Source organism: Sorghum bicolor, unplaced genomic scaffold (genome assembly GCF_000003195.3).
Source record: "Sorghum bicolor cultivar BTx623 unplaced genomic scaffold, Sorghum_bicolor_NCBIv3 super_26, whole genome shotgun sequence".
NCBI lineage: Eukaryota > Viridiplantae > Streptophyta > Magnoliopsida > Poales > Poaceae > Sorghum > Sorghum bicolor.
In genome coordinates, this window is record NW_018396402.1 from 10278 (window position 1) to 37629 (window position 27352).

Sequence of the window (27352 nt, forward strand, 5' to 3'; positions counted from 1 at the left end):
TTGGTTCGGTCAGTTTGGAGATAGTGCTAATCCTTATGCAAGGTAGGTGCATGGTTTGCATGGAACATACCATATGCTTGGAAATCTATTTGGATGCACCCGATGGAACTCCTTGATGACGTGTGTCATATGGAATCTCACTTCGGTCCATTTAGAGACATTGTTAGTATCGGTGCAAGATAGGTGCACAGTTTGCACCTAATGCACCATAGTCTAAGAAACCATTTTGGACGCACTTGTTGGTACTCCTAGGTGAAGGGGCTCAAGTGGATGCTCGGTTCGGTCTGTTTGGAGATAGTGCTAATCTTGATGCAAGATAGGTGCACGGTTTGCATGGAACATACTAAATACTTGAAAATCAATCTGGACGCACATGATGGAACTCCTAGATGACGTGTGTCATACGAAATCTTGCTTCGGTGTGTTTGGAGACAGTGTTAGTTTCGGTGCAAGATAGGTGCAAGGTTTGCACATAATGCGCCAAAGTCTAAGAAACCATTTTGGAAGCACCTGTTGGTATTCCTAGGTGAAGAGGCTCAAGTAGAGGCTCGGTTTGGTCTGTTTAGAGATAGTCCTAATCTTGATGAAAGATAGGTGCATGATTTGCATGGAACATACCATATTTTCAGAAATCAATTTGGACACACCAGATGGAACTCCTAGATGACATGTGTCATATGGAATCTTACTTCCGTCTGTTTAGAGACAGTGTTAGTTTTGGTGCATGATAGGTGCACGGTTTGCACCTAATGCACCATAGGATAAGAAACCATTTTGGATGCACCCGATGGTACTCCTTGGTCAAGGGGCTCAAGTGAAGGCTCCGTTTCGTCTGTTTGGAGATAGTGCTAATCTTGATGCAAGATAGATGCACGGTTTGCATGGAACATATGATATTCTCATAAATCAATTAGGACGCACCTGATATAACACCTTGATGATGTGTGTCATATGGAATCTCGCTTCGGTTCGTTTAGAGACCGTGTTAGTTTTGGTAGAAGATATGTGCACGGTTTACGCCTAATGCACCATAGGCTAAGAAACCATTTTAGACGCACCCGATGGTACTCGTAGTTGAGGAGGCTCAAGTGGAGGCTCGATTTGGTCTGTTCGGATATAGTGCTAATCTTGATGCAAGATAGTTGCATAGTTTGCATGGAACGTACCATATGTTAAGAAATCAATTTGAACGCACCCAATGGAACTCCTAGATGACGTGTGTCATATGGAATCTCGATTTGGTCCATTTGGAGACAATATTAGTTTCGATACAAGATAGGTGCATAGTTTGTACCTAATGCACCATAGTCTACAAAACCATTTTTGATGCACCTGTTTGTACTTCTAGATGAAGAGGCTCAAGTGGAAGCTCGGTTCGGTCTGTTTGGAGATAGTGCTAATCTTGATGCAAGATAGGTGCACGGTTTGCATGGAACATACCATTTGCTTGGAAATCAATTTGGATGCACCCGGTGGAACTCCTTGATGACGTGTGTCTTATGGAATCTCGCTTTGGTCTGCTTAGAAATAGTGTTAGTTTCAGTGCAAGATATGAGCAAGGTTTGCGCCAAATGCACCATAGTCTAAGAAACCATTTTGGAAGCACATGTTGGTACTTCGGTGAAGAGGCTCAAGTGGAAGCTTTGTTTGATATGTTTGGAGATAGTGCTAATCTTGTTGCAAGATAGGTGCATGATTAGCAAGGAACGTACCATATGCTTAGAAATCAATTTGGACGCACCCAATGGAACTCCTAAATGAAGTGTGTCATATGGAATCTTGCTTCGGTCCATTTGTAGACATTGTAAGTTTTAGTGCAAGATAGGTGCACAGTTTGCGCCTAATGCATCGTAGTCTAAGAAATCATTTTGGATGCACTATTTGGTACTCCTGGGTGAAGAGGTTCAAGTGAAGGCTTGGTTCAGTCAGTTTGGAGATAGTGTTAATCCTTATGCAAGGTAGGTGCATGGTTTGCATGGAACATACCATATGTTTGGAAATCAATTTGGATGCACCCGATGGAACTCCTTGATGATGTGTGTCATATGGAATCTCACTTCGGTCCATTTGGAGACATTGTTAGTTTCGGTGCAAGATAGGTGCACAGTTTGCACATAATGCACCATAGTCTAAGAAACCATTTTGGACGCACTTGTTGGTACTCCTAGGTGAAGGGGCTCAAGTGGATGCTCGGTTCGGTCTGTTTGGAGATAGTGCTAATCTTGATGCAAGGTAGGTGCACGGTTTGCATGGAACATACCAAATACTTGAAAATCAATCTGGACGCACATGATGGAACTCCTAGATGACGTGTGTCATACGAAATCTTGCTTTGGTCTGTTTGGAGACAGTGTTAGTTTCGGTGCAAGATAGGTGCAAGGTTTGCACATAATGCAGCCTAGGCTAAGAAACCATTTTGGACGCACCCGATGGTACTCCTAGGTAAAAGGCTCAAGTGAAAGCTCGGTTCGGCCTGTTTAGAGATAGTGCTAATCTTGATACAAGATAGGTGCACGATTTGCATGGAACATACCATATGCTCAGAAATCAATTTGGACACACCAGATGGAACACCTAGATGGGTGTCATATGGAATCTCACTTCCGTTCGTTTAGAGACAATGTTAGTTTTGGTGAAAGATAGGTGCACGGTTTGCACCTAATGCACCATAGGATAAGAAACCATTTTGGACGCACCCGATGGTACTCCTAGGTCAAGGGGCTCAAGTGACAGCTGGATTTGGTCGGTTTGGAGATAGTGCTAATCTTGATGCAAGATAGATGCACGGTTTGTATGGAACATATGATATGCTCGGAAATCAATTAGGACGCACCTGATATAACTCCTTGATGATGTGTGTCATATGGAATTTTGCTTCGGTTCGTTTAGAGAACGTGTTAGTTTTGGTAGAAGATATGTGCACGGTTTACGCCTAATGCACCATAGGCTAAGAAACCATTTTAGACGCACCCGATGGTACTCGTAGTTGAAGAGGCTCAAGTGCAGGCTCGATTTGGTCTGTTCGGATATAGTGCTAATCTTGATGCAAGATAGTTGCACAGTTTGCATGGAACGTACCATATGTTAAGAAATCAATTTGAACGCACCCAATGGAACTCCTAGATGACGTGTGTCATATGGAATCTCGCTTTGGTCCATTTGGAGACAATGTTAGTTTCGGTACAAGATAGGTGCATAGTTTGTTCCTATTGCACCATAGTCTAAGAAACCATTTTTGATGCACCTGTTTGTAATCCTAGATGAAGAGGCTCAAGTGGAAGCTCGGTTTGTTCTGTTTGGAGATAGTGCTAATCTTGATGCAACATAGGTGTATGATTGCAAGGGACATACCATATTCTTAGAAATCAATTTGGACGCACCTAATGGAACTCCTAGATGACGTGTGTCATATGGAATCTCACTTCGGTCTAATTGGAGACAATGTTAGTTTCGGTGCAAGATAGGTGCATAGATTGTGCCTAATGCACCATAGTCTAAGAAACCATTTTTGGCACACCTGTTTGTACTCCTAGATGAAGAGGCTCAAGTGGAAGCACGGTTCGGTCTGATTGGAGATAGTGCTAATTTTGATGCAAGATAGGTGCACGGTTTGCATGGAACATACCATATGCTTGGAAATCAATTTGGATGCACCCGATGGAACTCCTTGATGACGTGTGTCTTATGGAATCTCGCTTTGGTCTGTTTAGAAATAGTGTTAGTTTCAATGCAAGATATGGGCATGGTTTGCGCCTAATGCACCATAGTCTAAGAAACCATTTTGGAAGCACCTGTTGGTACTTCGGTGAAGAGGCACAAGTGGAATCTCAGTTTGATCTGTTTGGATATAGTGCTAATCTTGATGCAAGATAGGTGCATGATTTGCAAGGAACATACCATATGCTTAGAAATCAATTTGGACGCATCCAATGGAACTCCTAGATGACGTGTGTCATATGGAATCTTGCTTCGGTCCCTTTGTAGACATTGTAAGTTTTAGTGCAAGATAGGTGCACAGTTTGCGCCTAATGCACCGTAGTCTAAGAAACCATTTTGGACGCACTATTTGGTACTCTTTGGTGAAGAGGCTCAAGTGAAAGCTTTGTTCAGTCAGTTTGGAGATAGTGCTAATCCTTATGCAAGATAGGTGCACAGTCTGCATGGAACATACCATATGCTTGGAAATCAATTTGGATGCACTCGATGGAACTCCTTGATGACGTGTGTCATATGGAATCTCGCTTTGGTCTGTTTAGAAACAGTGTTAGTTTTGGTGCAAGATATGTGCATGGTTTGCGCCTAATGCACCATAGTCTAAGAAACCATTTTGGAAGCACCTGTTGGAACTTCGGTGAAGAGGCTCAAGTGGAAGCTCGGTTTGATCTGTTTGGAGATGGTGCAAGGAATATACCATATGCTTAGAAATCAATTTGGACGCACCCAATGGAACTCCTAGATGATGTGTGTCATATGGAATCTTGCTTCGGTCCGTTTGTAGACATTGTAAGTTTTAGTGCAGGATAGGTGCACAGTTTGCACCCAATGCACCATAGTCTAAGAAACCATTTTAGACGCACTATTTGGTACTCCTGGGTGAAGATGCTCAAGTGGAAGCTTGGTTCGGTCAGTTTGAACATAGTGCTAATCCTTATGCAAGGTAGGTGCATGGTTTGCATGGAACATACCATATGCTTGGAAATCAGTTTGGATGCAGCCGATGGAACTCCTTTGATGACGTGTGACATATGGAATCTCACTTCGGTCCATTTGGAGACATTGTTAGTTTCGATGCAAGATAGGTGCACAGTTTGCACCTAATGCACCATAGACTAAGAAACTATTTTGGACGCACTTGTTGGTACTCCTAGGTGAAGGGGCTTAAGTGGATGCTCGGTTCGGTCTGTTTGGAGAAAGCACTAATCTTGATGCAAGATTGGTGCACGGTTTGCATAGAACATACCAAATGCTTGGAACTCCTTTGATGACGTGTGTCATATGGAATCTCGCTTCGGTCAATTTGGAGACATTGTTAGTTTCGGTGCAAGATAGGTGCACAGTTTGCACCTAATGCACCATAGTCTAAGAAACCATTTTGGACGCACTTGTTGGTACTCCTTGGTGAAGGGGCTCAAGTGGATGCTCAGTTCGGTCTGTTTGGAGATAGTGCTAATCTTGATGCAAGATAGGCGCACGGTTTGGATGGAACATACCAAATACTTGGAAATCAATCTGGACGCACATGATGGAACACGTAGATGACGTGTGTCATACGAAATCTTGCTTCGGTCTGTTTGGAGATAGTGTTAGTTTTGGTGCAAGATAGGTGCAAGGTTTACACATAATGCAGCCTAGGATAAGAAACCATTTTGAACGCACCCGATGGTACTCTTAGGTAAAAGGCTCAAGTGAAAGCTCGGTTCGGTCTGTTTAGAGATAGTGCTAATCTTGATACAGGATAGGTGCACGATTTGCATGGAACATACCATATGCTCGGAAATAAATTTGGACGCACCAGATGGAACTCCTAGATGGGTGTCATATGGAATCTCACTTCCGTCCGTTTAGAGACAGTGTTAGTTTTGGTGCAAGATAGGTGCACGGTTTGCACCTAATGCACCATAGCATAAGCAACCATTTTGGACGCACCCGATGGAACTCCTAGGTCAAGGGGCTCAAGTGACAGCTCGGTTTGGTCTGTTTGGAGATAGTGCTAATCTTGATGCAAGATAGATGCACGGTTTGCATGGAACATATGATATGCTCAGAAATCTATTAGGACGCACCTGATATAACTCCTTGATGATGTGTGTCATATGGAATCTTGCTTCGGTTCGTTTAGAGACATTGTTAGTTTTGGTAGAAGATATGTGCACGGTTTACGCCTAATGCACCATAGGCTAAGAAACCATTTTAGACGCACTCGATGGTAGTCGTAGTTGAAGAGCCTCAAGTGGAGGCTCGATTTGGTCTGTTCGGCTATAGTGCTAATCTTGATGCAAGATAGTTGCACAGTTTGCATTGGAACGTACCATATGTTAAGAAATCAATTTGGACACACCCAATGGAACTCCTAGATGACGTGTGTCATATGGAATCTCGCTTTGGTCCATTTGGAGGCAATGTTAGCTTCGGTGCAAGATAGGTGCAAAGTTTGTGCCTAATGCACCATAGTCTAAGAAACCAGTTTTGATGCACCTATTTGTACTTCTAGATGAAGAGGCTCAAGTGGAAGCTCGGTTCGGTCTGTTTGGAGATAGTGCTAATCTTGATGCAAGATAGGTGCACGGTTTGCATGGAACATACCATTTGCTTGGAAATCAATTTGGATGCACCCGGTGGAACTCCTTGATGACGTGTGTCTTATGGACTCTCGCTTTGGTCTGTTTAGAAATAGTGTTAGTTTCAGTGCAAGATATGGGCATGGTTTGCGCCTAACGCACCATAGTCTAAGAAACCATTCTGGACGCACCTGTTGGTACTTCGGTGAAGAGGCTCAAGTGGAAGCTCGATTTGATCTGTTTGGAGATAGTGCTAATCTTGATGCAATATAGGTGCTTGATTTGCAATGAACATACCAAATGTTTAGAAATCAATTTGGACGCACCCAATGGAACTCCTAGATGACATGTGTCATATGGAATCTTGGTTCGGTCCATTTGTAGACATTGTAAGTTTTAGTGCAAGATAGGTGCACAGTTTGCGCCTAATGCACCGTAGTCTAAGAAACCATTTTGGACGCACTATTTGGTACTCCTTTATGAAGAGACTCAAGTGGAAGCTTGGTTCGGTCAGTTTGGAGATAGTGCTAATCCTTATGCAAGGTAGGTGCATGGTTTGCATGGAACATACCATATGGTTGGAAATCAATTTGGATGCACCCGATGGAACTCCTTGATGACGTGTGTCATATGGAATCTCTCTTCGGTCCATTTGGAGAAATTGTTAGTTTCGGTGCAAAATAGGTGCACAGTTTGCACCTAATGCACCATAGTCTAAGAAACCATTTTGGACGCACTTGTTGGTACTCCTTGGTGAAGGGGCTCAAGTGGATGCTCAGTTCGGTCTGTTTGGAGATAGTGCTAATCTTGATGCAAGATAGGCGCACGGTTTGCATGGAACATACCAAATACTTGGAAATCAATCTGGACGCACATGATGGAACTCCTAGATGACGTGTGTCATACGAAATCTTGCTTCGGTCTGTTTGGAGATAGTGTTAGTTTTGGTGCAAGATAGGTGCAAGGTTTACACATAATGCAGCCTAGGATAAGAAACCATTTTGAACGCACCCGATGGTACTCTTAGGTAAAAGGCTCAAGTGAAAGCTCGGTTCGGTCTGTTTAGAGATAGTGCTAATCTTGATACAGGATAGGTGCACGATTTGCATGGAACATACCATATGCTCGGAAATAAATTTGGACGCACCAGATGGAACTCCTAGATGGGTGTCATATGGAATCTCACTTCCGTCCGTTTAGAGACAGTGTTAGTTTTGGTGCAAGATAGGTGCACGGTTTGCACCTAATGCACCATAGCATAAGCAACCATTTTGGACGCACCCGATGGAACTCCTAGGTCAAGGGGCTCAAGTGACAGCTCGGTTTGGTCTGTTTGGAGATAGTGCTAATCTTGATGCAAGATAGATGCACGGTTTGCATGGAACATATGATATGCTCAGAAATCTATTAGGACGCACCTGATATAACTCCTTGATGATGTGTGTCATATGGAATCTTGCTTCGGTTCGTTTAGAGACATTGTTAGTTTTGGTAGAAGATATGTGCACGGTTTACGCCTAATACACCATAGGCTAAGAAACCATTTTAGACGCACTCGATGGTAGTCGTAGTTGAAGAGCCTCAAGTGGAGGCTCGATTTGGTCTGTTCGGCTATAGTGCTAATCTTGATGCAAGATAGTTGCACAGTTTGCATTGGAACGTACCATATGTTAAGAAATCAATTTGGACACACCCAATGGAACTCCTAGATGACGTGTGTCATATGGAATCTCGCTTTGGTCCATTTGGAGGCAATGTTAGCTTCGGTGCAAGATAGGTGTAAAGTTTGTGCCTAATGCACCATAGTCTAAGAAACCAGTTTTGATGCACCTATTTGTACTTCTAGATGAAGAGGCTCAAGTGGAAGCTCGGTTCGGTCTGTTTGGAGATAGTGCTAATCTTGATGCAAGATAGGTGCACGGTTTGCATGGAACATACCATTTGCTTGGAAATCAATTTGGATGCACCCGGTGGAACTCCTTGATGACGTGTGTCTTATGGACTCTCGCTTTGGTCTGTTTAGAAATAGTGTTAGTTTCAGTGCAAGATATGGGCATGGTTTGCGCCTAACGCACCATAGTCTAAGAAACCATTCTGGACGCACCTGTTGGTACTTCGGTGAAGAGGCTCAAGTGGAAGCTCGATTTGATCTGTTTGGAGATAGTGCTAATCTTGATGCAATATAGGTGCTTGATTTGCAATGAACATACCAAATGTTTAGAAATCAATTTGGACGCACCCAATGGAACTCCTAGATGACATGTGTCATATGGAATCTTGGTTCGGTCCATTTGTAGACATTGTAAGTTTTAGTGCAAGATAGGTGCACAGTTTGCGCCTAATGCACCGTAGTCTAAGAAACCATTTTGGACGCACTATTTGGTACTCCTTTATGAAGAGACTCAAGTGGAAGCTTGGTTCGGTCAGTTTGGAGATAGTGCTAATCCTTATGCAAGGTAGGTGCATGGTTTGCATGGAACATACCATATGGTTGGAAATCAATTTGGATGCACCCGATGGAACTCCTTGATGACGTTTGTCATATGGAATCTCTCTTCGGTCCATTTGGAGAAATTGTTAGTTTCGATGCAAAATAGGTGCACAGTTTGCACCTAATGCACCATAGTCTAAGAAACCATTTTGGACGCACTTGTTGGTACTCCTAGGTGAATGGGCTCAAGTGGATGCTCGGTTCGGTCTGTTTGGAGATAGTGCTAATCTTGATACAAGATATTTGCACGGTTTGCATGGAACATACCAAATACTTGAAAATCAATCTAGACGCACATGATGGAACTCCTAGATGACGTGTGTCATACGAAATCTTGCTTCGGTCTGTTTGGAGACAATGTTAGTTCCGGTGCAAGATAGGTGCAAGGTTTGCACATAATGCAGCCTAGGCTAAGAAACCATTTTGGACGCACCCGATGGTACTCCTAGGTAAAAGGCTCAAGTGAAACTCGGTTCGGCCTGTTTAGAGATAGTGCTAATATTGATACGAGATAGGTGCACGATTTACATGGAACATACCATATGCTCGAAAATCAATTTGGACGCACCAGATGGAACTCCTAGATGGGTGTCATATGGAATCTCACTTCCGTCCATTTAGAGACAGTGTTAGTTTTGGTGCAAGATAGGTGCCGGTTTGCACCTAATGCACCATAGCATAAGAAACCATTTTGGACGCATCCGATGGTACTCCTTGGTCAAGGGGCTCAAGTGACAGCTCGGTTTGGTGATGAGGACATCCCTAGCATTCATTCATCTTCAAATGAAACTCCACTTGATATAAGTGGTCCAATTACAAGAAGTAGAGCTAAACAATTGGAGAAGGAAATTCATTCTCAGGTGAACGCTAACCTTATGTTTAATAATCAGTTTATGTTGAATGATCCTATACTTTTGAGTTCTTGTTTCAATGTCCTTAGGAATGATGGAGGGTATGAACCAGCATGGGATGAAGATGGATTCAAGCCTTTGGACATCTGAACCAAGAAGCCTATCGTGTGCATAAATAAAATGGTGGTTCATTACTTCTGCATGAGAAGGCAACCAGAAGCTAGATGGCTGACCCATGGTACAAATTCCAAGCATCACCACGGACAGAATACAAGGAGTTACGTGGCATTCTACAGATGGATGAAAGCATCTTTAAGTCTATGTTGCAGCCCATCAAACGGTTCATTATTTAGACTTCCCAATAAAGAGTTATGCTCATTTTAGTAACTGCTGCCAGAAGCTGAGAAGACGCGCGAACCAGCCACGAAATCCACTAGTGGATGTGCATGCTGTCATGTATTCAAAGCTGAACGCCCCTATCTATATATATCTCTTGTACTAGACAATGAAAGGACACATCTTGCTTGGTTAAAATTCAGAATACACAAACTCGTGGAGTTTTGTTTATGCGTGAGTCTTGAGAGGCTTGCAAAACTTGTTCTTTCGATTCCTGAGGGAGTTGTAGAACGCCGAACTGCGGTTCATCCAGTTTGTGCCTTCACGCCTATACGGCGTGATTGCGTGGGCTGTTCGTCGGTACATGGAAGGGTGATTGTCTCGGTAGTTCGTCGCGTGGACAGCCTCGCGGTGCACTGCCTCTTCACCAGGTCACGCAGCGACAAGTTATCAAGTTCGCGAATCCTACGAGAAGATCGGGCCACAACGACTTGTCTCACGCTATCCCTAGGCGTGAGCATATCATCTGGTACCAAAGCCTTCGTTTCCTCGGTAGGATTGTTCTTGATTTTGGTAGGATAGAGTTTAAATACCTACTGTCCACTGAGAGCCAAAAAGAAAACCTACAGCCCAAATTCATATGTGCTACTGATTTTGTAGTTTGCTTTATCGAGTTTTAATCCTTTAATATTTGTCTAGTTGCTGAATTTTTCTTTTCCACATTGTTCTAGTTATTATCTTTGTTCTAATCATCAAATTGCTTGCTGCATGTACCCATCCATCCCACCCTTGATCTGATCATCATTGCTTGCTGCGTATATATAAACAAAAAAAAATACCCACCCATCCCACCCTTGTTTTCTAACCGCCACATATTCCCCACCGCAGTTTCTTGTTTTTGTGCTGCACCATCCATCTTAGTGATCCCCTTTAGTTGAAAGTTGTGCTGCGTTTGACACAGAGGTTAAAAGAAAAGATGTCTATGGGTCAAAAGAAGGACTGAAAACGAGTTTTTGTTCCAAAAAAAAAGAGAAAAAAAAGAAAAGCAAGAAAGAAAAAAAAAAGAAAAACAAAAAGAGAACTGTGTGCAGCACACCAAAAAGGGGTTTGGGCAGCAACAAGTTTTCGGTTGGTGCAAATTGGTGATCATCTATCCACTTACTACATCTCATTCCTTTCTTTGTGCATCCTTTCCTTTATATTCAGCAACTTCTGTTCTTGGATTATTATTTGGTTTTGCATCACTACATTTCAGTGCATTCCACTAACATATTACCCCACCAAGCTCCACTTAAAGCACCGTGAGTTGTTGCACCGTCGTCGCTGTTACAATCACTCTTCCCTACAGATCGCAGCCCCGGTTCTTGCTCTTTTCAGGGAGAGAAAGAACTTGTTTTGTAAGTGGTGAGGGAGTGATTCCACATATATATTGTCCTTTTTTTTCTCCTCTACTAACATGGCAGGACGTGGAGATGGTGCCGCTGTTTCGGTGGAGGAATTTCAGGAGTTGCGTACACAAATGAATGATTTGGTGCAGCAGCTCCAAACTCTCCAATTGAACATACCACGTCGAGAACCGCCACCAAATGAGGATGATGATATTGACGAGGAGGATGAGCCACCGCGTCGTCCCGCTGGTCGTGGACGTGGCGGGCGTGGTCATGGTCTTCTTAATTTTGGTCGTGCTCGGCGCATTCCTGTTCGAGGTGGACGAGATTATGATGGTGATGATGATATGTTGTCTCACATGGATGATCATCGCCATGTGGCCATCGTGGTTATCGTGACCGCCACCGTCGCCTTGATGATGATGGTTTAAGCAAAGTGAAAGTGTCTATTCCAAAATTTAATGGAAAAGAAAGTGCTGATGATTATTTTGAGTGGGAGACTAAGGTTGAACAGATCTTTGATTTGTATCCTTATCCTCCTGTCAAGAAAGCAAAGCTTGCTGCAATTGAGTTTTCAGGCTATGCAATCACTTGGTGGAATCAAGTGTGTACTGAACTCCGACGCGCTGGACATGATCGTATTACTTGGGAAGACATGAAGAGGGAAATGCGACGTCGTTTTGTTCCTGCATATTACTCTCGTGATCTACATTTGAAGCTAAAACGTCTTGTGCAAGGTACTCGTACTGTTGATGAATATTTTCAAGAATTGGAAATGTGTTTACTTCGTACAGGGATAACTGAAGATGAGGAATCCACAATGGCTCGATTTCTGGTTGGCCTCAATAAGCCCATTGCTGATAAAGTGGATATGACAAACTACACATGTCTCACTGAGTTGGTACATTTTGCAAAAAGGGCAGAACGACAACTTGCTGGATCTTATAAAGATCGTGCTTCATTTTCAGCTCATAATAGTGCTACTTCATGGCGCCAGTCACAGCAGCACGGGTCAGGGGTGCACACACCTACATCTCGTGCAACTTCTTCCAAACATTTTGATTCCAAAGGCAAAGCTGTAAGCTCTACTCAGTCCAGCTCCTCTGCTACTGCAGCCCCAAGGCATACAAGCAAGATTGAGTGTTTTAAGTGTGGTGGTCATGGGCATAAGCAAGCTGAATGTCCCAATCGTCGTACGATTATTGCCCTTGCTGATGGTTCATATGATTCACAAAGTGAAGAGGAGGACGAGTTTCACAATGTCTTTGCAGATCATACTCTTGACACTTGTGAGTATTCAGCTGAGGATGGTACTTTTGAGCTAGGTCTGAATTGTTTAGCTATTCAACCTATTCTAACTTTTGCTCCCAGTGACATGATAGAAGATGTTATTTCTCCATATTCTAATGAGATTACTAGTGCTGATTTTGATGAGTTGCTTGCTGATTTTCCTGATTTGGAGCCTTCTAAAATGAATAGATCATCTCCTTATTTGGTGGTTAGAAGAGTTCTTTCCACTCAGTTTGTTGCTGCTGAACAAGGACAACGTCATAATTTGTTTCAGTCCCGATGCAAAGTGAAAGGTCAAGTGTGTCGTTTCATCATAGATGGTGGGAGCTGCAATAATATTGTTAGTGTCTTGCTTGTTGAGAAGCTTGGCCTACCAACACGCCGCCATCCACACCCTTACCATATGCAGTGGCTGAATAATTCAGGGACAGTGAAGGTCTCATCCATGGTTCGTTTGTCTTTCTCCATTGGTGACTATCATGGTGAGGTTGATTGTGATATTGTACCCATGCAAGCATGCCATTTGCTGTTGGGTCGTCCATGGCAGTTTGATGTGGATTCGGTGCACTTTGGGCGGTCTAACAAGTATACTTTCATCCACAACGACAAGAAGGTGGTTCTTGTTCCATTATCTCCAGAAGAGATCTATGCTTCAGATGTGGCTCGCATGAAAAAAGAAGAATCTGACAAAAGAAAATTGAGTGAGGCTGCCAACACTAGTAAGGGAGAGACTTCTAACCAATCTAGCCACATAAAGCCTCTTTCCACTACAAAACAACACCACCAAAATGAGTGCTTATTTGTGAGCAGGAGTGATTTGAGAGAAGTGAGGAACACCACAGCCCCATTCTTTGTGCTCTTGCACAAGGAGGTCCTACTTTCAACTAACGATTTACCTTCATCGCTGCCTAGTGCTGTTCTTGATCTCTTACAGGACTTTGAAGATGTTTTTCCTGATGAGGTACCAGCTGGCCTTCCTCCACTCCGTGGTATTGAGCATCAAATCGATTTGGTACCTGGAGCTTCTCTTCCCAATCGTCCAGCCTACCGTGCTAATCCTGAAGAAACCAAAGAAATTCAGCGACAGGTAAAAGAGCTTTTGGACAAAGGGTATGTTCGTGAATCTCTATCACCTTGTGCTGTTCCAGTACTTTTGGTCCCTAAGAAAGATGGATCTTGGCGCATGTGTGTCGATTGTCGTGCCATTAATGCTATAACTGTACGATATCGCCATCCCATTCCTAGGCTTGATGACATGTTAGATGAATTGAGCGGCTCAACTATTTTCACCAAGATTGATTTACGCAGTGGCTATCACCAAATTCGCATGAAAATTGGTGATGAATGGAAGACAGCATTTACAACCAAATTTGGCTTGTATGAATGGCTTGTGATGCCCTTTGGCTTGACAAATGTTCCTTCAACTTTTATGCGCTTAATGAATCATGTTTTACGAGCTTTCATTGGCAAGTTTGTAGTTGTTTATTTTGATGATATTCTGATCTATAGCAAATCATTTGATGAACATCTTGATCATATCCATCAAGTACTTGCTGTTTTGAGGGAAGAGAAATTGTATGCCAACATTGCTAAGTGCACATTTTGCACAGATCGTGTTGTTTTTCTTGGTTTTGTTGTGACTGCAGATGGCATCCAGGTTGATGAAGAGAAGGTTAAGGCAATAAAGGATTGGCCTACTCCTACAAATGTGAGCCAAATTTGAAGTTTCCATGGTCTTGCAGGTTTCTATCGACGATTTGTTAAAGATTTCAGCACGATCGCTGCACCACTTAACAACTTGACAAAGAAGGATGTTCCATTCAAATGGGGAGATGACCAAGAGCAAGCCTTTGTAGAGTTAAAAAGAAAGCTTTGTGAAGCACCACTGCTGCAGCTACCTAACTTCGGTAAGACTTTTGAGATTGAATGTGATGCAAGTGGTATTGGCATTGGAGGTGTGCTACTTCAAGAAGGTAAACCTATTGCCTACTTTTCTGAAAAGTTAAATGGTCCACATCTGAATTATTCTGTCTATGATAAAGAGCTTTATGCCTTAGTTCGAGTTTTGGAAGTTTGGCAACATTATTTGTTACCTAAAGAATTTGTCATCCATTCTGATCATGAAGCTTTGAAATATTTAAAAAGTCAAGGCAAACTGAATCGTAGACATGCTAAATGGATCGAGTTCATAGAAACATTTCCGTATGTTGTTAAACATAAGCGTGGTAAAGATAACATTGTTGCAGATGCTTTGTCAAGAAGGTGTGGTTTGGTTACACAATTAGATACAAAAGTGCTTGGTTTGGAATCCATTAAAACACTCTATGCAACTGATTCTGATTTTAAAGAACCTTTCTCTCATTGCATTGCTGGAAAAGGCTGGGACAAGTATTATGTACATGATGATTTTTTATTTCGAACTAACAAACTATGCATTCCAGCCTGCTCGATTCGTCAAGTTCTTTTACAGGAAGCACATGCTGGTGGCTTAGCTGGTCATTTTGGCATCAAAAAGACATTGGACATGCTCTCTGATCATTTCTTTTGGCCACATATGCGACGTGATGTTCAACGACATGTCGAGCGCTGCATAATCTGCTCGAAAGCTAAGTCCCGCCTTAATCCCCATGGTCTCTATACTCCATTACCAATCCCAACTGTACCTTCGGAAGATATATCCATGGATTTTATTCTGGGATTACCAAGGTCTCAGAGGGGGAGGGACTCTATCTTCGTTATTGTTGATCGCTTCTCAAAAATGGCACATTTTATTCCATGTCACAAGAGCGATGATGCTTCACACGTTGCTGATTTGTTTTTCAGGGAGATTGTTCGTTTACATGGAGTGCCAAAGACTATTGTTTCAGACCGAGATACAAAATTCCTGAGCTATTTTTGGAAGACATTATGGGCTAAACTTGGCACGAAGTTGTTATTTTCCACCACTTGTCACCCACAAACGGATGGGCAAACTGAATTTGTCAACCGTACCCTGTCCACCATGCTGCGTGCCGTGCTAAAAAAGAATTTGAAGCAGTGGGAAGAATGTCTTCCACATGTCGAATTTGCTTATAATAGGGCACTACATTCCACAACAAATTTTTGTCCATTTGAAATTGTTTATGGTTTTAAGCCACATACTCCCATGGATCTTTTGCCTTTACCATTACAGGAACAAGTTAACTTGGATGCAGCGAAGAGATCCAACTTTATCAAGAAGCTACATGATGAGACAAGAAGAAATATTGAGAAGAAATCAGCACAATATGCAAAGCAAGCGAACAAAGGTAAGAAGAAGGTTACATTTCAGCCCGGTGACCTCGTGTGGTTGCATCTACGCAAGGATCGATTTCCCCAACAACGTAAGAGTAAGTTATCACCTAGAGGTGATGGTCCATTCAAGGTTCTAAAAAAGATAAATGATAATGCATACAAAATTGAGCTGCCACCTGAATATTCCAATGTTAGTCCAACATTCAATGTCAAAGACTTGCTTCCATTTGTTGGTGAGCCTGAGTCGAGGACGACTCCTTCTCAAGAGGGGGAGGCTGATGAGGACATCCCTAGCATTCATTCATCTTCAAATGAAACTCCACTTGATATAAGTGGTCCAATTACAAGAAGTAGAGCTAAACAATTGGAGAAGGAAATTCATTCTCAGGTGAACGCTAACCTTATGTTTAATAATCAGTTTATGTTGAATGATCCTATACTTTTGAGTTCTTGTTTCAATGTCCTTAGGAATGATGGAGGGTATGAACCAGCATGGGATGAAGATGGATTCAAGCCTTTGGACATCTGAACCAAGAAGCCTATCGTGTGCATAAATAAAATGGTGGTTCATTACTTCTGCATGAGAAGGCAACCAGAAGCTAGATGGCTGACCCATGGTACAAATTCCAAGCATCACCACGGACAGAATACAAGGAGTTACGTGGCATTCTACAGATGGATGAAACCATCTTTAAGTCTATGTTGCAGCCCATCAAACGGTTCATTATTTAGACTTCCCAATAAAGAGTTATGCTCATTTTAGTAACTGCTGCCAGAAGCTGAGAAGACGCGCGAACCAGCCACGAAATCCACTAGTGGATGTGCATGCTGTCATGTATTCAAAGCTGAACGCCCCTATCTATATATATCTCTTGTACTAGACAATGAAAGGACACATCTTGCTTGGTTAAAATTCAGAATACACAAACTCGTGGAGTTTTGTTTATGCGTGAGTCTTGAGAGGCTTGCAAAACTTGTTCTTTCGATTCCTGAGGGAGTTGTAGAACGCCGAACTGCGGTTCATCCAGTTTGTGCCTTCACGTCTATACGGCGTGATTGCGTGGGCTGTTCGTCGGTACGTGGAAGGGTGATTGTCTCGGTAGTTCGTCGCGTGGACAGCCTCGCGGTGCACTGCCTCTTCACCAGGTCACGCAGCGACAAGTTATCAAGTTCGCGAATCCTACGAGAAGATCGGGCCACAACGACTTGTCTCACGCTATCCCTAGGCGTGAGCATATCATTTGGTCTGTTTGGAGATAGTGCTAATCTTGATGCAAGATAGATACACGGTTTGCATGGAACATATGATATGCTCAGAAATCAATTAGGACGCACCTGATATAACTCCTTGATGATGTGTGTCATATGGAATATTGCTTCGGTTCGTTTAGAGACAGTTTTAGTTTTGGTAGAAGATATGTGCATGGTTTACGCCTAATGAACCATAGGCTAAGAAACCATTTTAGACGCACTCGATGGTAGTCGTAGTTGAAGAGCCTCAAGTGGAGGCTCGATTTGGTCTGTTCGGCTATAGTGCTAATCTTGATGCAAGATAGTTGCACAGTTTGCATGGAACGTACCATATGTTAAGAAATCAATTTGGACGCACCCAATGGAACTCCTAGATGACGTGTGTCATATTGAATCTCGCTTTGGTCCATTTGGAGACAATGTTAGTTTCGGTTCAAGATAGGTGTATAGTTTGTGCCTAATGCAAAATAGTCTAAGAAACCATTTTGGACGCACTATTTGGTACTCCTGGGTGATGAGGCTCAAGTGGAAGCTCGGTTCGGTCTGTTTGGAGATAGTGCTAATCTTAATGCAAGATAGGTGCACGGTTTGCATGGAACATACCATATGCTTGGAAATCAATTTGGATGCAACCGATGGAACTCCTTGATGACGTGTGTCAGATGGAATCTCACTTTGGTCTGTTTAGAAACAGTGTTAGTTTGGGTGCAAGATATGTGCATGGTTTGCGCCTATTGCACCATAGTCTAAGAAACCATTTTGGAAGCACCTGTTGGTACTTCGGTGAAGAGGCTCAAGTGGAAGCTCGATTTGATCTGTTTGGAGATACTGCTTGTCTTGATGCAATATAGGTGCATGATTTGCAATGAACATACCATATGTTTAGAAATCAATTTGGACACACCAGATGAAACTCCTAGATGGGTGTCATATGGAATCTCACTTCCGTCCGTTTAGATACAGTGTTAGTTTTGGTGCAAGATAGGTGCACGGTTTGCACCTAATGCACCATAGGATAAGAAACCATTTTGGACGCACCCGATGGTACTCCTAGGTCAAGGGGCTCAAGTGACAGCTCGGTTTGGTCTGTTTGGAGATAGTCCTAATCTTGATGCAAGATAGATGCACGGTTTGCATGGAACATATGATATGCTCAGAAATCAATTAGGACGCACCTGATATAAGTCCTTGATGACGTGTGTCATATGGAATCTTGCTTCGGTTCGTTTAGAGACCGTGTTAGTTTTGGTAAAAGATATGTGCACGGTTTAGGCCTAATGCACCATAGGTTAAGAAACCATTTCAGACGCACCCGATGGTACTCGTAGTTGAAGAGGCTCAAGTGGAGGCTCGATTTGGTCTGTTCAGATATAGTGCTAATCTTGATGCAAGATAGTTGCACAGTTTGATGGAACATACCATATGTTAAGAAATCAATTTGAACACACCCAATGGAACTCCTAGATGACGTGTGTCATATGGAATCTCGCTTTGGTCCATTTGGAGACAATGTTAGTTTCGGTACAAGATAGGTGCATCGTTTGTGCCTAATGCACCATAGTCTAAGAAACCATTTTTGATGCACCTGTTTGTACTTCTAGATGAAGAGGCTCAAGTGGAAGCTCGGTTTGGTCTGTTTGGAGTAGTGCTAATCTTGATGCAAGATAGGTGCACGGTTTGCACGGAACATACCATTTGCTTGGAAATCAATTTGGATGCACCCGATGGAACTCCTTGATGACGTGTGTCTTATGGAATCTCGCTTTGGTCTGTTTAGAAATAGTGTTAGTTTCAATGCAAGATATCGGCATGGTTTGCACCTAATGCACCATTGTCTAAGAAACCATTTTGGAAGCACCTGTTGGTACTTCGGTGAAGAGGCACAAGTGGAATCTCAGTTTGATCTGTTTGGATATAGTGCTAATCTTGATGCAAGATAGGTGCATGATTTGCAAGGAACATACCATATGCTTAGAAATCAATTGGGATGCACCCAATGGAACTCCTAGATGACGTGTGTCATATGGAATCTTGCTTCGGTCCATTTGTAGACATTGTAAGTTTTAGTGCAAGATAGGTGCGCAGTTTGCGCCTAATGCACCGTAGTGTAAGAAACCATTTTGGATGCACTATTTGGTACTATTAGGTGAAGAGGCTCAAGTGGAAGCTTGGTTCGGTCAGTTTCGAGATAATGCTAATCCTTATGCAAGGTAGGTGCATGGTTTGCATGGAACATACCATATGCTTGGAAATCAATTTGGATGCAACCGATGGAACTCCTTGATGACGTGTGTCAGATGGAATCTCACTTTGGTCTGTTTAGAAACAGTGTTAGTTTGGGTGCAAGATATGTGCATGGTTTGCGCCTATTGCACCATAGTCTAAGAAACCATTTTGGAAGCACCTGTTGGTACTTCGGTGAAGAGGCTTAAGTGGAAGCTTGGTTTGTTCTGTTTGGAGATAGTGCTAATGTTGATGCAACATAGGTGTATGATTGCTAGGGACATACCATGTTCTTAGAAATCAATTTGGACGCACCTAATGGAACTCCTAGATGACGTGTGTCATATGGAATCTCACTTCGGTCTAATTGGAGACAATGTTAGTTTCGGTGCAAGATAGGTGCATAGATTGTGCATAATGCACCATAGTCTAAGAAACCATTTTTGGCACACCTGTTTGTACTCCTAGATGAAGAGGCTCAAGTGGAAGCTCGGTTCGGTCTGTTTGGAGATAGTGCTAATCTTGATGCAAGATAGGTGCACGGTTTGCATGGAACATACCATATGCTTGGAAATCAATTTGGATGCACCCAATGGAACTCCTTGATGACGTGTGTCTTATGGAATCTCGCTTTGGTCTGTTTACAAATAGTGTTAGTTTCAATGCAAGATATGGGCATGGTTTGCGCCTAATGCACCATAGTCTAAGAAACCATTTTGGAAGCACCTGTTGGTACTTCGGTGAAGAGGCACAAATGGAATCTCAGTTTGATCTGTTTAGATATAGTGCTAATCTTGATGCAAGATAGGTGCATGATTTGCAAGGAACATACCATATGCTTAGAAATCAATTTGGACGCACCCAATGGAACTCCTAGATGACGTGTGTCATATGGAATCTTGCTTCGGTCCATTTGTAGACATTGTAAGTTTTAGTGCAAGATAGGTGCACAGTTTGCGCCTAATGCACCGTAGTCTAAGAAACCATTTTGGATGCACTATTTGGTACTCTTAGGTGAAGAGGCTCAAGTGAAAGCTTGGTTCGGTCAGTTTTGAGATAATGCTAATCCTTATGCAAGGTAGGTGCTTGGTTTGCATGGAACATACCATATGCTTGGAAATCAATTTGGATGCACCCGATGGAACTCCTTGATGACGTGTGTCAGATGGAATCTCACTTGGGTCTGTTTAGAAACAGTGATAGTTTGGGTGCAAGATATGTGCATGGTTTGCGCCTATTGCACCATAGTCTAAGAAACCATTTTGGAAGCACCTGTTGGTACTTCGGTGAAGAGGCTCATGTGGAAGCTCGGTTTGTTCTGTTTGGAGATAATGCTAATCTTGATGCAACATAGGTGTATGATTGCAAGGGACATACCATATTCTTAGAAATCAATTTGGACGCACCTAATGGAACTCCTAGATGACGTGTGTCATATGGAATCTCACTTCGGTCTAATTGGAGACAATGTTAGTTTCGGTGCAAGATAGGTGCATAGATTGTGCCTAATGCACCATAGTCTAAGAAACCATTTTTGGCACACCTGTTTGTACTCCTAGATGAAGAGGCTCAAGTGGAAGCTCGGTTCGGTCTGTTTGGAGATAGTGCTAATCTTGATGCAAGATAGGTGCACGGTTTGCATGGAACATACCATATGCTTGGAAATCAATTTGGATGCACCCGATGGAACTCCTTGATGACATGTGTCATATGGAATCTCGCTTCGTTCCATTTGGAGACATTGTTAGTTTCAGTGCAAGATAGGTGCACAGTTTGCACCTAATGCACCAAAGTCTACGAAACCATTTTGGACACACTTGTTGGTACTCCTATGTGAAGGGGCTCAAGTGAATGCTCGGTTCGGTCTGTTTGGAGATAGTGCTAATCTTGATGCAAGGTAGGTGCACGGTTTGCATGGAACATACCAAATGCTTGAAAATCAATTTGGACGCACATGATGGAACTCCTAGATGACGTGTGTCATATGGAATCTCGCTTTGGTGTGCTTAGAGACAGTATTAGTTTTGGTGCAAGATATGTGCACGGTTTGCGCCTAATGCACCAAAGTCTAAGAAACCATTTTGGAAGCACCTGTTGGCACTCCTAGGTGAAGAGGCTCAAGTGGAGGTTCAGTTTGGTCTGTTTAGAGATAGTCCTAATCTTGATGCTAGATAGGTGCACAATTTGCATGGAACATACCATATGTTCAGAAATCAATTTGGACACACCAAATGGAACTCCTAGATGACATGTGTCATATGGAATCTCACTTCAGTCCGTTTAGAGACAACGTTAGTTTCGGTGCAAGATAGGTGCACGGTTTGCACCTAATGCACTAGGATAAGAAACTATTTTGGACGCACCCGATGGTACTCCTAGGTCAAGGGGCTCAAGTGAAAGCTCCGTTTCGTCCGTTTGGAGATAGTGCTAATCTTGATGCAAGATAGATGCACAGTTTACATGGAACATATGATATGCTTAGAAATCAATTAGGACGCACCTGATATAACTCCTTGATGATGTGTGTCATATGGAATCTTGCTTCGGTTCGTTTAGAGATAGTGTTAGTTTTGGTAGAAGATATGTGCACAGTTTACGCCTAATGCACCATAGGCTAAGAAACCATTTTAGACGCACCCGATGGTACTTGTAGTTGAAGAGGCTCAAGTGGAGGCTCGATTTGGTCTGTTCGGATATAGTGCTAATCTTGATGCAAGATAGTTACACAGTTTGCATGCAACGTACCATATGTTAAGAAATCAATTTGGACGCACCCAATGGAACTCCTAGATGACGTGTGTCATATGGAATCTCGCTGCGGTCTATTTGGTGACAATGTTAGTTTCAGTGCAAGATAGGTGCATAGTTTGTGCCTAACGCACCATAGTCGAAGAAATCATTTTTGATGCACCTGTTTGTACTCCTAGATGAAGAGGCTCAAGTGGAAGCTCGGTTCGGTCTGTTTGGAGATAGTGCTAATCTTCATGCAAGATAGGTGCACAGTTTGCATGGAACATACCATATGCTTGGAAATCAATTTGGATGCACTCGATGGAACTCCTTGATGACGTGTGTCATATGGAATCTCGCTTTGGTCTGTTTAGAAACAGTGTTAGTTTTGGTGCAAGATATGTGCATGGTTTGCGCCTAATGCACCATAGTCTAAGAAACCATTTTGGAAGCACCTGTTGGAACTTCGGTGAAGACGCTCAAGTGGAAGCTCGGTTTGATCTATTTGGAGATACTGCTTGTCTTGATGCAATATAGGTGCATGATTTGCAATGAACATACCATATGTTTAGAAATCAATTTGGACGCACCCAATGGAACTCCAAGATGACGTGTGTCATATCGAATCTTGGTTCGGTCCATTTGTAGACATTGTAAGTTTTAGTGCAAGATAGGTGCACAGTTTGCGCCTAATGCACCGTAGTCTAAGAAACAATTTTGGACGCACTATTTGGTACTTCTTTGTGAAGAGACTCAAGTGGAAGCTTGGTTCGGTCAGTTTGGAGATAGTGCTAATCCTTATGCAAGGTAGGTGCATGGTTTGCTTGGAACATACCATATGGTTGGAAATCAATTTGGATGCACCCGATGGAACTCCTTAATGACGTGTGTCATATGGAATCTCATTTCGGTCCATTTGGAGACATTGTTAGTTTCGGTGCAAGATAGGCGCACAGTTTGCACCTAATGCACCATAGTCTAAGAAACCATTTTGGACGCACTTGTTGGTACTCCTAGGTCAAGGGGCTCAAGTGGATGCTCGGTTTGGTCTGTTTGGAGATAGTGCTAATCTTGATGCAAGATAGGTGCACGGTTTGTATGGAACATACCAACTACTTGAAAATCAATCTGGACGCACATGATGGAACTCCTAAATGACGTGTGTCATACAAAATCTTGCTTCGGTTTGTTTGGAGACAATGTTAGTTTCGGTGCAAGATAGGTGCAAGGTTTGCACATAATGCAGCCTAGGCTAAGAAACCATTTTGGACGCACCCGATGGTACTCCTAGGTAAAAGGCTCAAGTGAAAGCTCGGTTCGGCCTGTTTAGAGATAGTGCTAATCTTGATACAAGATAGGTGCACGATTTGCATGGAACATACCATATGCTCAGAAATCAATTTGGACACACCAGATGAAACTCCTAGATGGGTGTCATATGGAATCTCACTTCCGTCCGTTTAGATACAGTGTTAGTTTTGGTGCAAGATAGGTGCACGGTTTGCACCTAATACACCATAGGATAAGAAACCATTTTGGACGCACCCGATGGTACTCCTAGGTCAAGGGGCTCAAGTGACACCTCGGTTTGGTCTGTTTGGAGATAGTCCTAATCTTGATGCAAGATAGATGCACGGTTTGCATGGAACATATGATATGCTCAGAAATCAATTAGGAGACAATGTTAGTTTCGGTACAAGATAGGTGCATCGTTTGTGCCTAATGCACCAAAGTCTAAGAAACCATTTTGGAAGCACCAGTTGGTACTCCTAGGTGAAGAGGCTCAAGTGTATGCTCGGTTTGGTCTGTTCAGAGATAGTTCTAATCTTGATGCAAGATAGGTGCACGATTTGCATGGAACATGCCATATGTTCAGAAATCAATTTGGACACACCAGATGGAACTCCTAGATGACATGTGTCATATGGAATCTCACTACAGTCCGTTTAGAGACAACGTTAGTTTCGGTGCAAGATAGGTGCACGGTTTGCACCTAATGCACCATAGGATAAGAAACCATTTTGGACGCACCCGATGGTACTCCTAGGTCAAGGGGCTCAAGTGAAAGCTCTGTTTCGTCTGTTTGGAGATAGTGCTAATTTTGACCATTTTAGACGCACTATTTGGTACTCCTGGGTGAAGATGCTCAAGTGGAAGCTTGGTTCGGTCAGTTTGGAGATAGTGCTAATCCTTATGCAAGGTAGGTGCATGGTTTGCATGGAACATACCATTTGCTTGGAAAATCAATTTGGATTCACCCGATGGAACTCCTTGATGACGTGTGTCATATATAATCTCGCTTCGGTCCATTTGGAGACATTGTTAGTTTCGGTGCAAGATAGGTGCACAGTTCGCACCGAATGCACCATAGTCTAAGAAACCATTTTGGACGCACTTGTTGGTACTCCTAGGTGAAGGGGCTCAAGTGGATGCTCGGTTCGGTCTGTTTGGAGATAGTGCTGATCTTGATGCAAGATAGGTGCACGGTTTGCATGGAACATACCAAATACTTGGAAATCAACTTGGACGCACATGATGGAACTCCTAGATGACGTGTGTCATACGAAATCTTGCTTCGGTCTGTTTGGAGACAGTGTTAGTATCGGTGCAAGATAGGTGCAAGGTTTGCACATAATGCAGCCTAGGATAAGAAACCATATTGAACGCACCCGATGGTACTCTTAGGTAAAAGGCTCAAGTGAAAGCTCGGTTCGGTCTGTTTAGAGATAGTGCTAATCTTGATACAGGATAGGTGTATGATTTGCATGGAACATACCATATGCTCGGAAATCAATTTGGATGCACCCGATGGAACTCCTTGATGACGTGTGTCTTATGGAATCTCGCTTTGGTCTGTTTAGAAATAGTGTTAGTTTCAATGCAAGATATGGGCATGGTTTGCACCTAATGCACCATTGTCTAAGAAACCATTTTGGAAGCACCTGTTGGTACTTCGGTGAAGAGGCACAAGTGGAATCTCAGTTTGATCTGTTTGGATATAGTGCTAATCTTGATGCAAGATAGGTGCATGATTTGCAAGGAACATACCATATGCTTAGAAATCAATTTGGAAGCACCCAATGGAACTCCTAGATGACGTGTGTCATATGGAATCTTGCTTCGGTCTATTTGTAGACATTGTAAGTTTTAGTGCAAGATAGGTGCGCAGTTTGCGCCTAATGCACCGTAGTGTAAGAAACCATTTTGGATGCACTATTTGGTACTATTAGGTGAAGAGGCTCAAGTGGAAGCTTGGTTCGGTCAGTTTCGAGATAATGCTAATCCTTATGCAAGGTAGGTGCATGGTTTGCATGGAACATACCATATGCTTGGAAATCAATTTGGATGCAACCGATGGAACTCCTTGATGACGTGTGTCAGATGGAATCTCACTTTGGTCTGTTTAGAAACAGTGTTAGTTTGGGTGCAAGATATGTGCATGGTTTGCGCCTATTGCACCATAGTCTAAGAAACCATTTTGGAAGCACCTGTTGGTACTTCGGTGAAGAGGCTTAAGTGGAAGCTTGGTTTGTTCTGTTTGGAGATAGTGCTAATCTTGATGCAACATAGGTGTATGATTGCAAGGGACATACCATATTCTTAGAAATCAATTTGGACGCACCTAATGGAACTCCTAGATGACGTGTGTCATATGGAATCTCACTTCGGTCTAATTGGAGACAATGTTAGTTTCGGTGCAAGATAGGTGCATAGATTGTGCATAATGCACCATAGTCTAAGAAACCATTTTTGGCACACCTGTTTGTACTCCTAGATGAAGAGGCTCAAGTGGAAGCTCGGTTCGGTCTGTTTGGAGATAGTGCTAATCTTGATGCAAGATAGGTGCACGGTTTGCATGGAACATACCATATGCTTGGAAATCAATTTGGATGCACCCGATGGAACTCCTTGATGACATGTGTCATATGGAATCTCGCTTCGTTCCATTTGGAGACATTGTTAGTTTCAGTGCAAGATAGGTGCACAGTTTGCACCTAATGCACCAAAGTCTAAGAAACCATTTTGGACGCACTTGTTGGTACTCCTATGTGAAGGGGCTCAAGTGGATGCTCGGTTCGGTCTGTTTGGAGATAGTGCTAATCTTGATGCAAGGTAGGTGCACGGTTTGCATGGAACATACCAAATGCTTGAAAATCAATTTGGACGCACATGATGGAACTCCTAGATGACGTGTGTCATATGGAATCTCGCTTTGGTGTGCTTAGAGACAGTATTAGTTTTGGTGCAAGATATGTGCACGGTTTGCGCCTAATGCACCAAAGTCTAAGAAACCATTTTGGAAGCACCTGTTGGCACTCCTAGGTGAAGAGGCTCAAGTGGAGGTTCGGTTTGGTCTGTTTAGAGATAGTCCTAATCTTGATGCTAGATAGGTGCACAATTTGCATGGAACATACCATATGTTCAGAAATCAATTTGGACACACCAGATGGAACTCCTAGATGACATGTGTCATATGGAATCTCACTTCAGTCCGTTTAGAGACAACGTTAGTTTCGGTGCAAGATAGGTGCACGGTTTGCACCTAATGCACTAGGATAAGAAACTATTTTGGACGCACCCGATGGTACTCCTAGGTCAAGGGGCTCAAGTGAAAGCTCCGTTTCGTCCGTTTGGAGATAGTGCTAATCTTGATGCAAGATAGATGCACAGTTTACATGGAACATGTGATATGCTTAGAAATCAATTAGGACGCACCTGATATAACTCCTTGATGATGTGTGTCATATGGAATCTTGCTTCGGTTCGTTTAGAGATAGTGTTAGTTTTGGTAGAAGATATGTGCACAGTTTACGCCTAATGCACCATAGGCTAAGAAACCATTTTAGACGCACCCGATGGTACTTGTAGTTGAAGAGGCTCAAGTGGAGGCTCGATTTGGTCTGTTCGGATATAGTGCTAATCTTGATGCAAGATAGTTACACAGTTTGCATGCAACGTACCATATGTTAAGAAATCAATTTGGACGCACCCAATGGAACTCCTAGATGACGTGTGTCATATGGAATCTCGCTGCGGTCTATTTGGTGACAATGTTAGTTTCAGTGCAAGATAGGTGCATAGTTTGTGCCTAACGCACTATAGTCGAAGAAATCATTTTTGATGCACCTGTTTGTACTCCTAGATGAAGAGGCTCAAGTGGAAGCTCGGTTCGGTCTGTTTGGAGATAGTGCTAATCTTCATGCAAGATAGGTGCACAGTTTGCATGGAACATACCATATG

The 27352-nt window shown here is 42.8% G+C and overlaps 1 protein-coding gene across 1 annotated transcript in view; it reads left to right on the forward strand.

Moving 5' to 3' along the window:
• Positions 1 to 11569: 11569 nt before the first annotated feature.
• Positions 11570 to 27352, forward strand: part of LOC110431495 — a 34477-nt gene continuing 18694 nt past the window's right edge. The window contains exons 1-5 of the mRNA XM_021450600.1: positions 11570 to 11693; positions 11782 to 14349; positions 14440 to 14859; positions 15094 to 15132; positions 15721 to 16270. Coding sequence (XP_021306275.1) covers positions 11570 to 11693; positions 11782 to 14349; positions 14440 to 14859; positions 15094 to 15132; positions 15721 to 16270 — 3701 coding nt within the window. The remainder of the gene's footprint in view (positions 11694 to 11781; positions 14350 to 14439; positions 14860 to 15093; positions 15133 to 15720; positions 16271 to 27352) is intronic.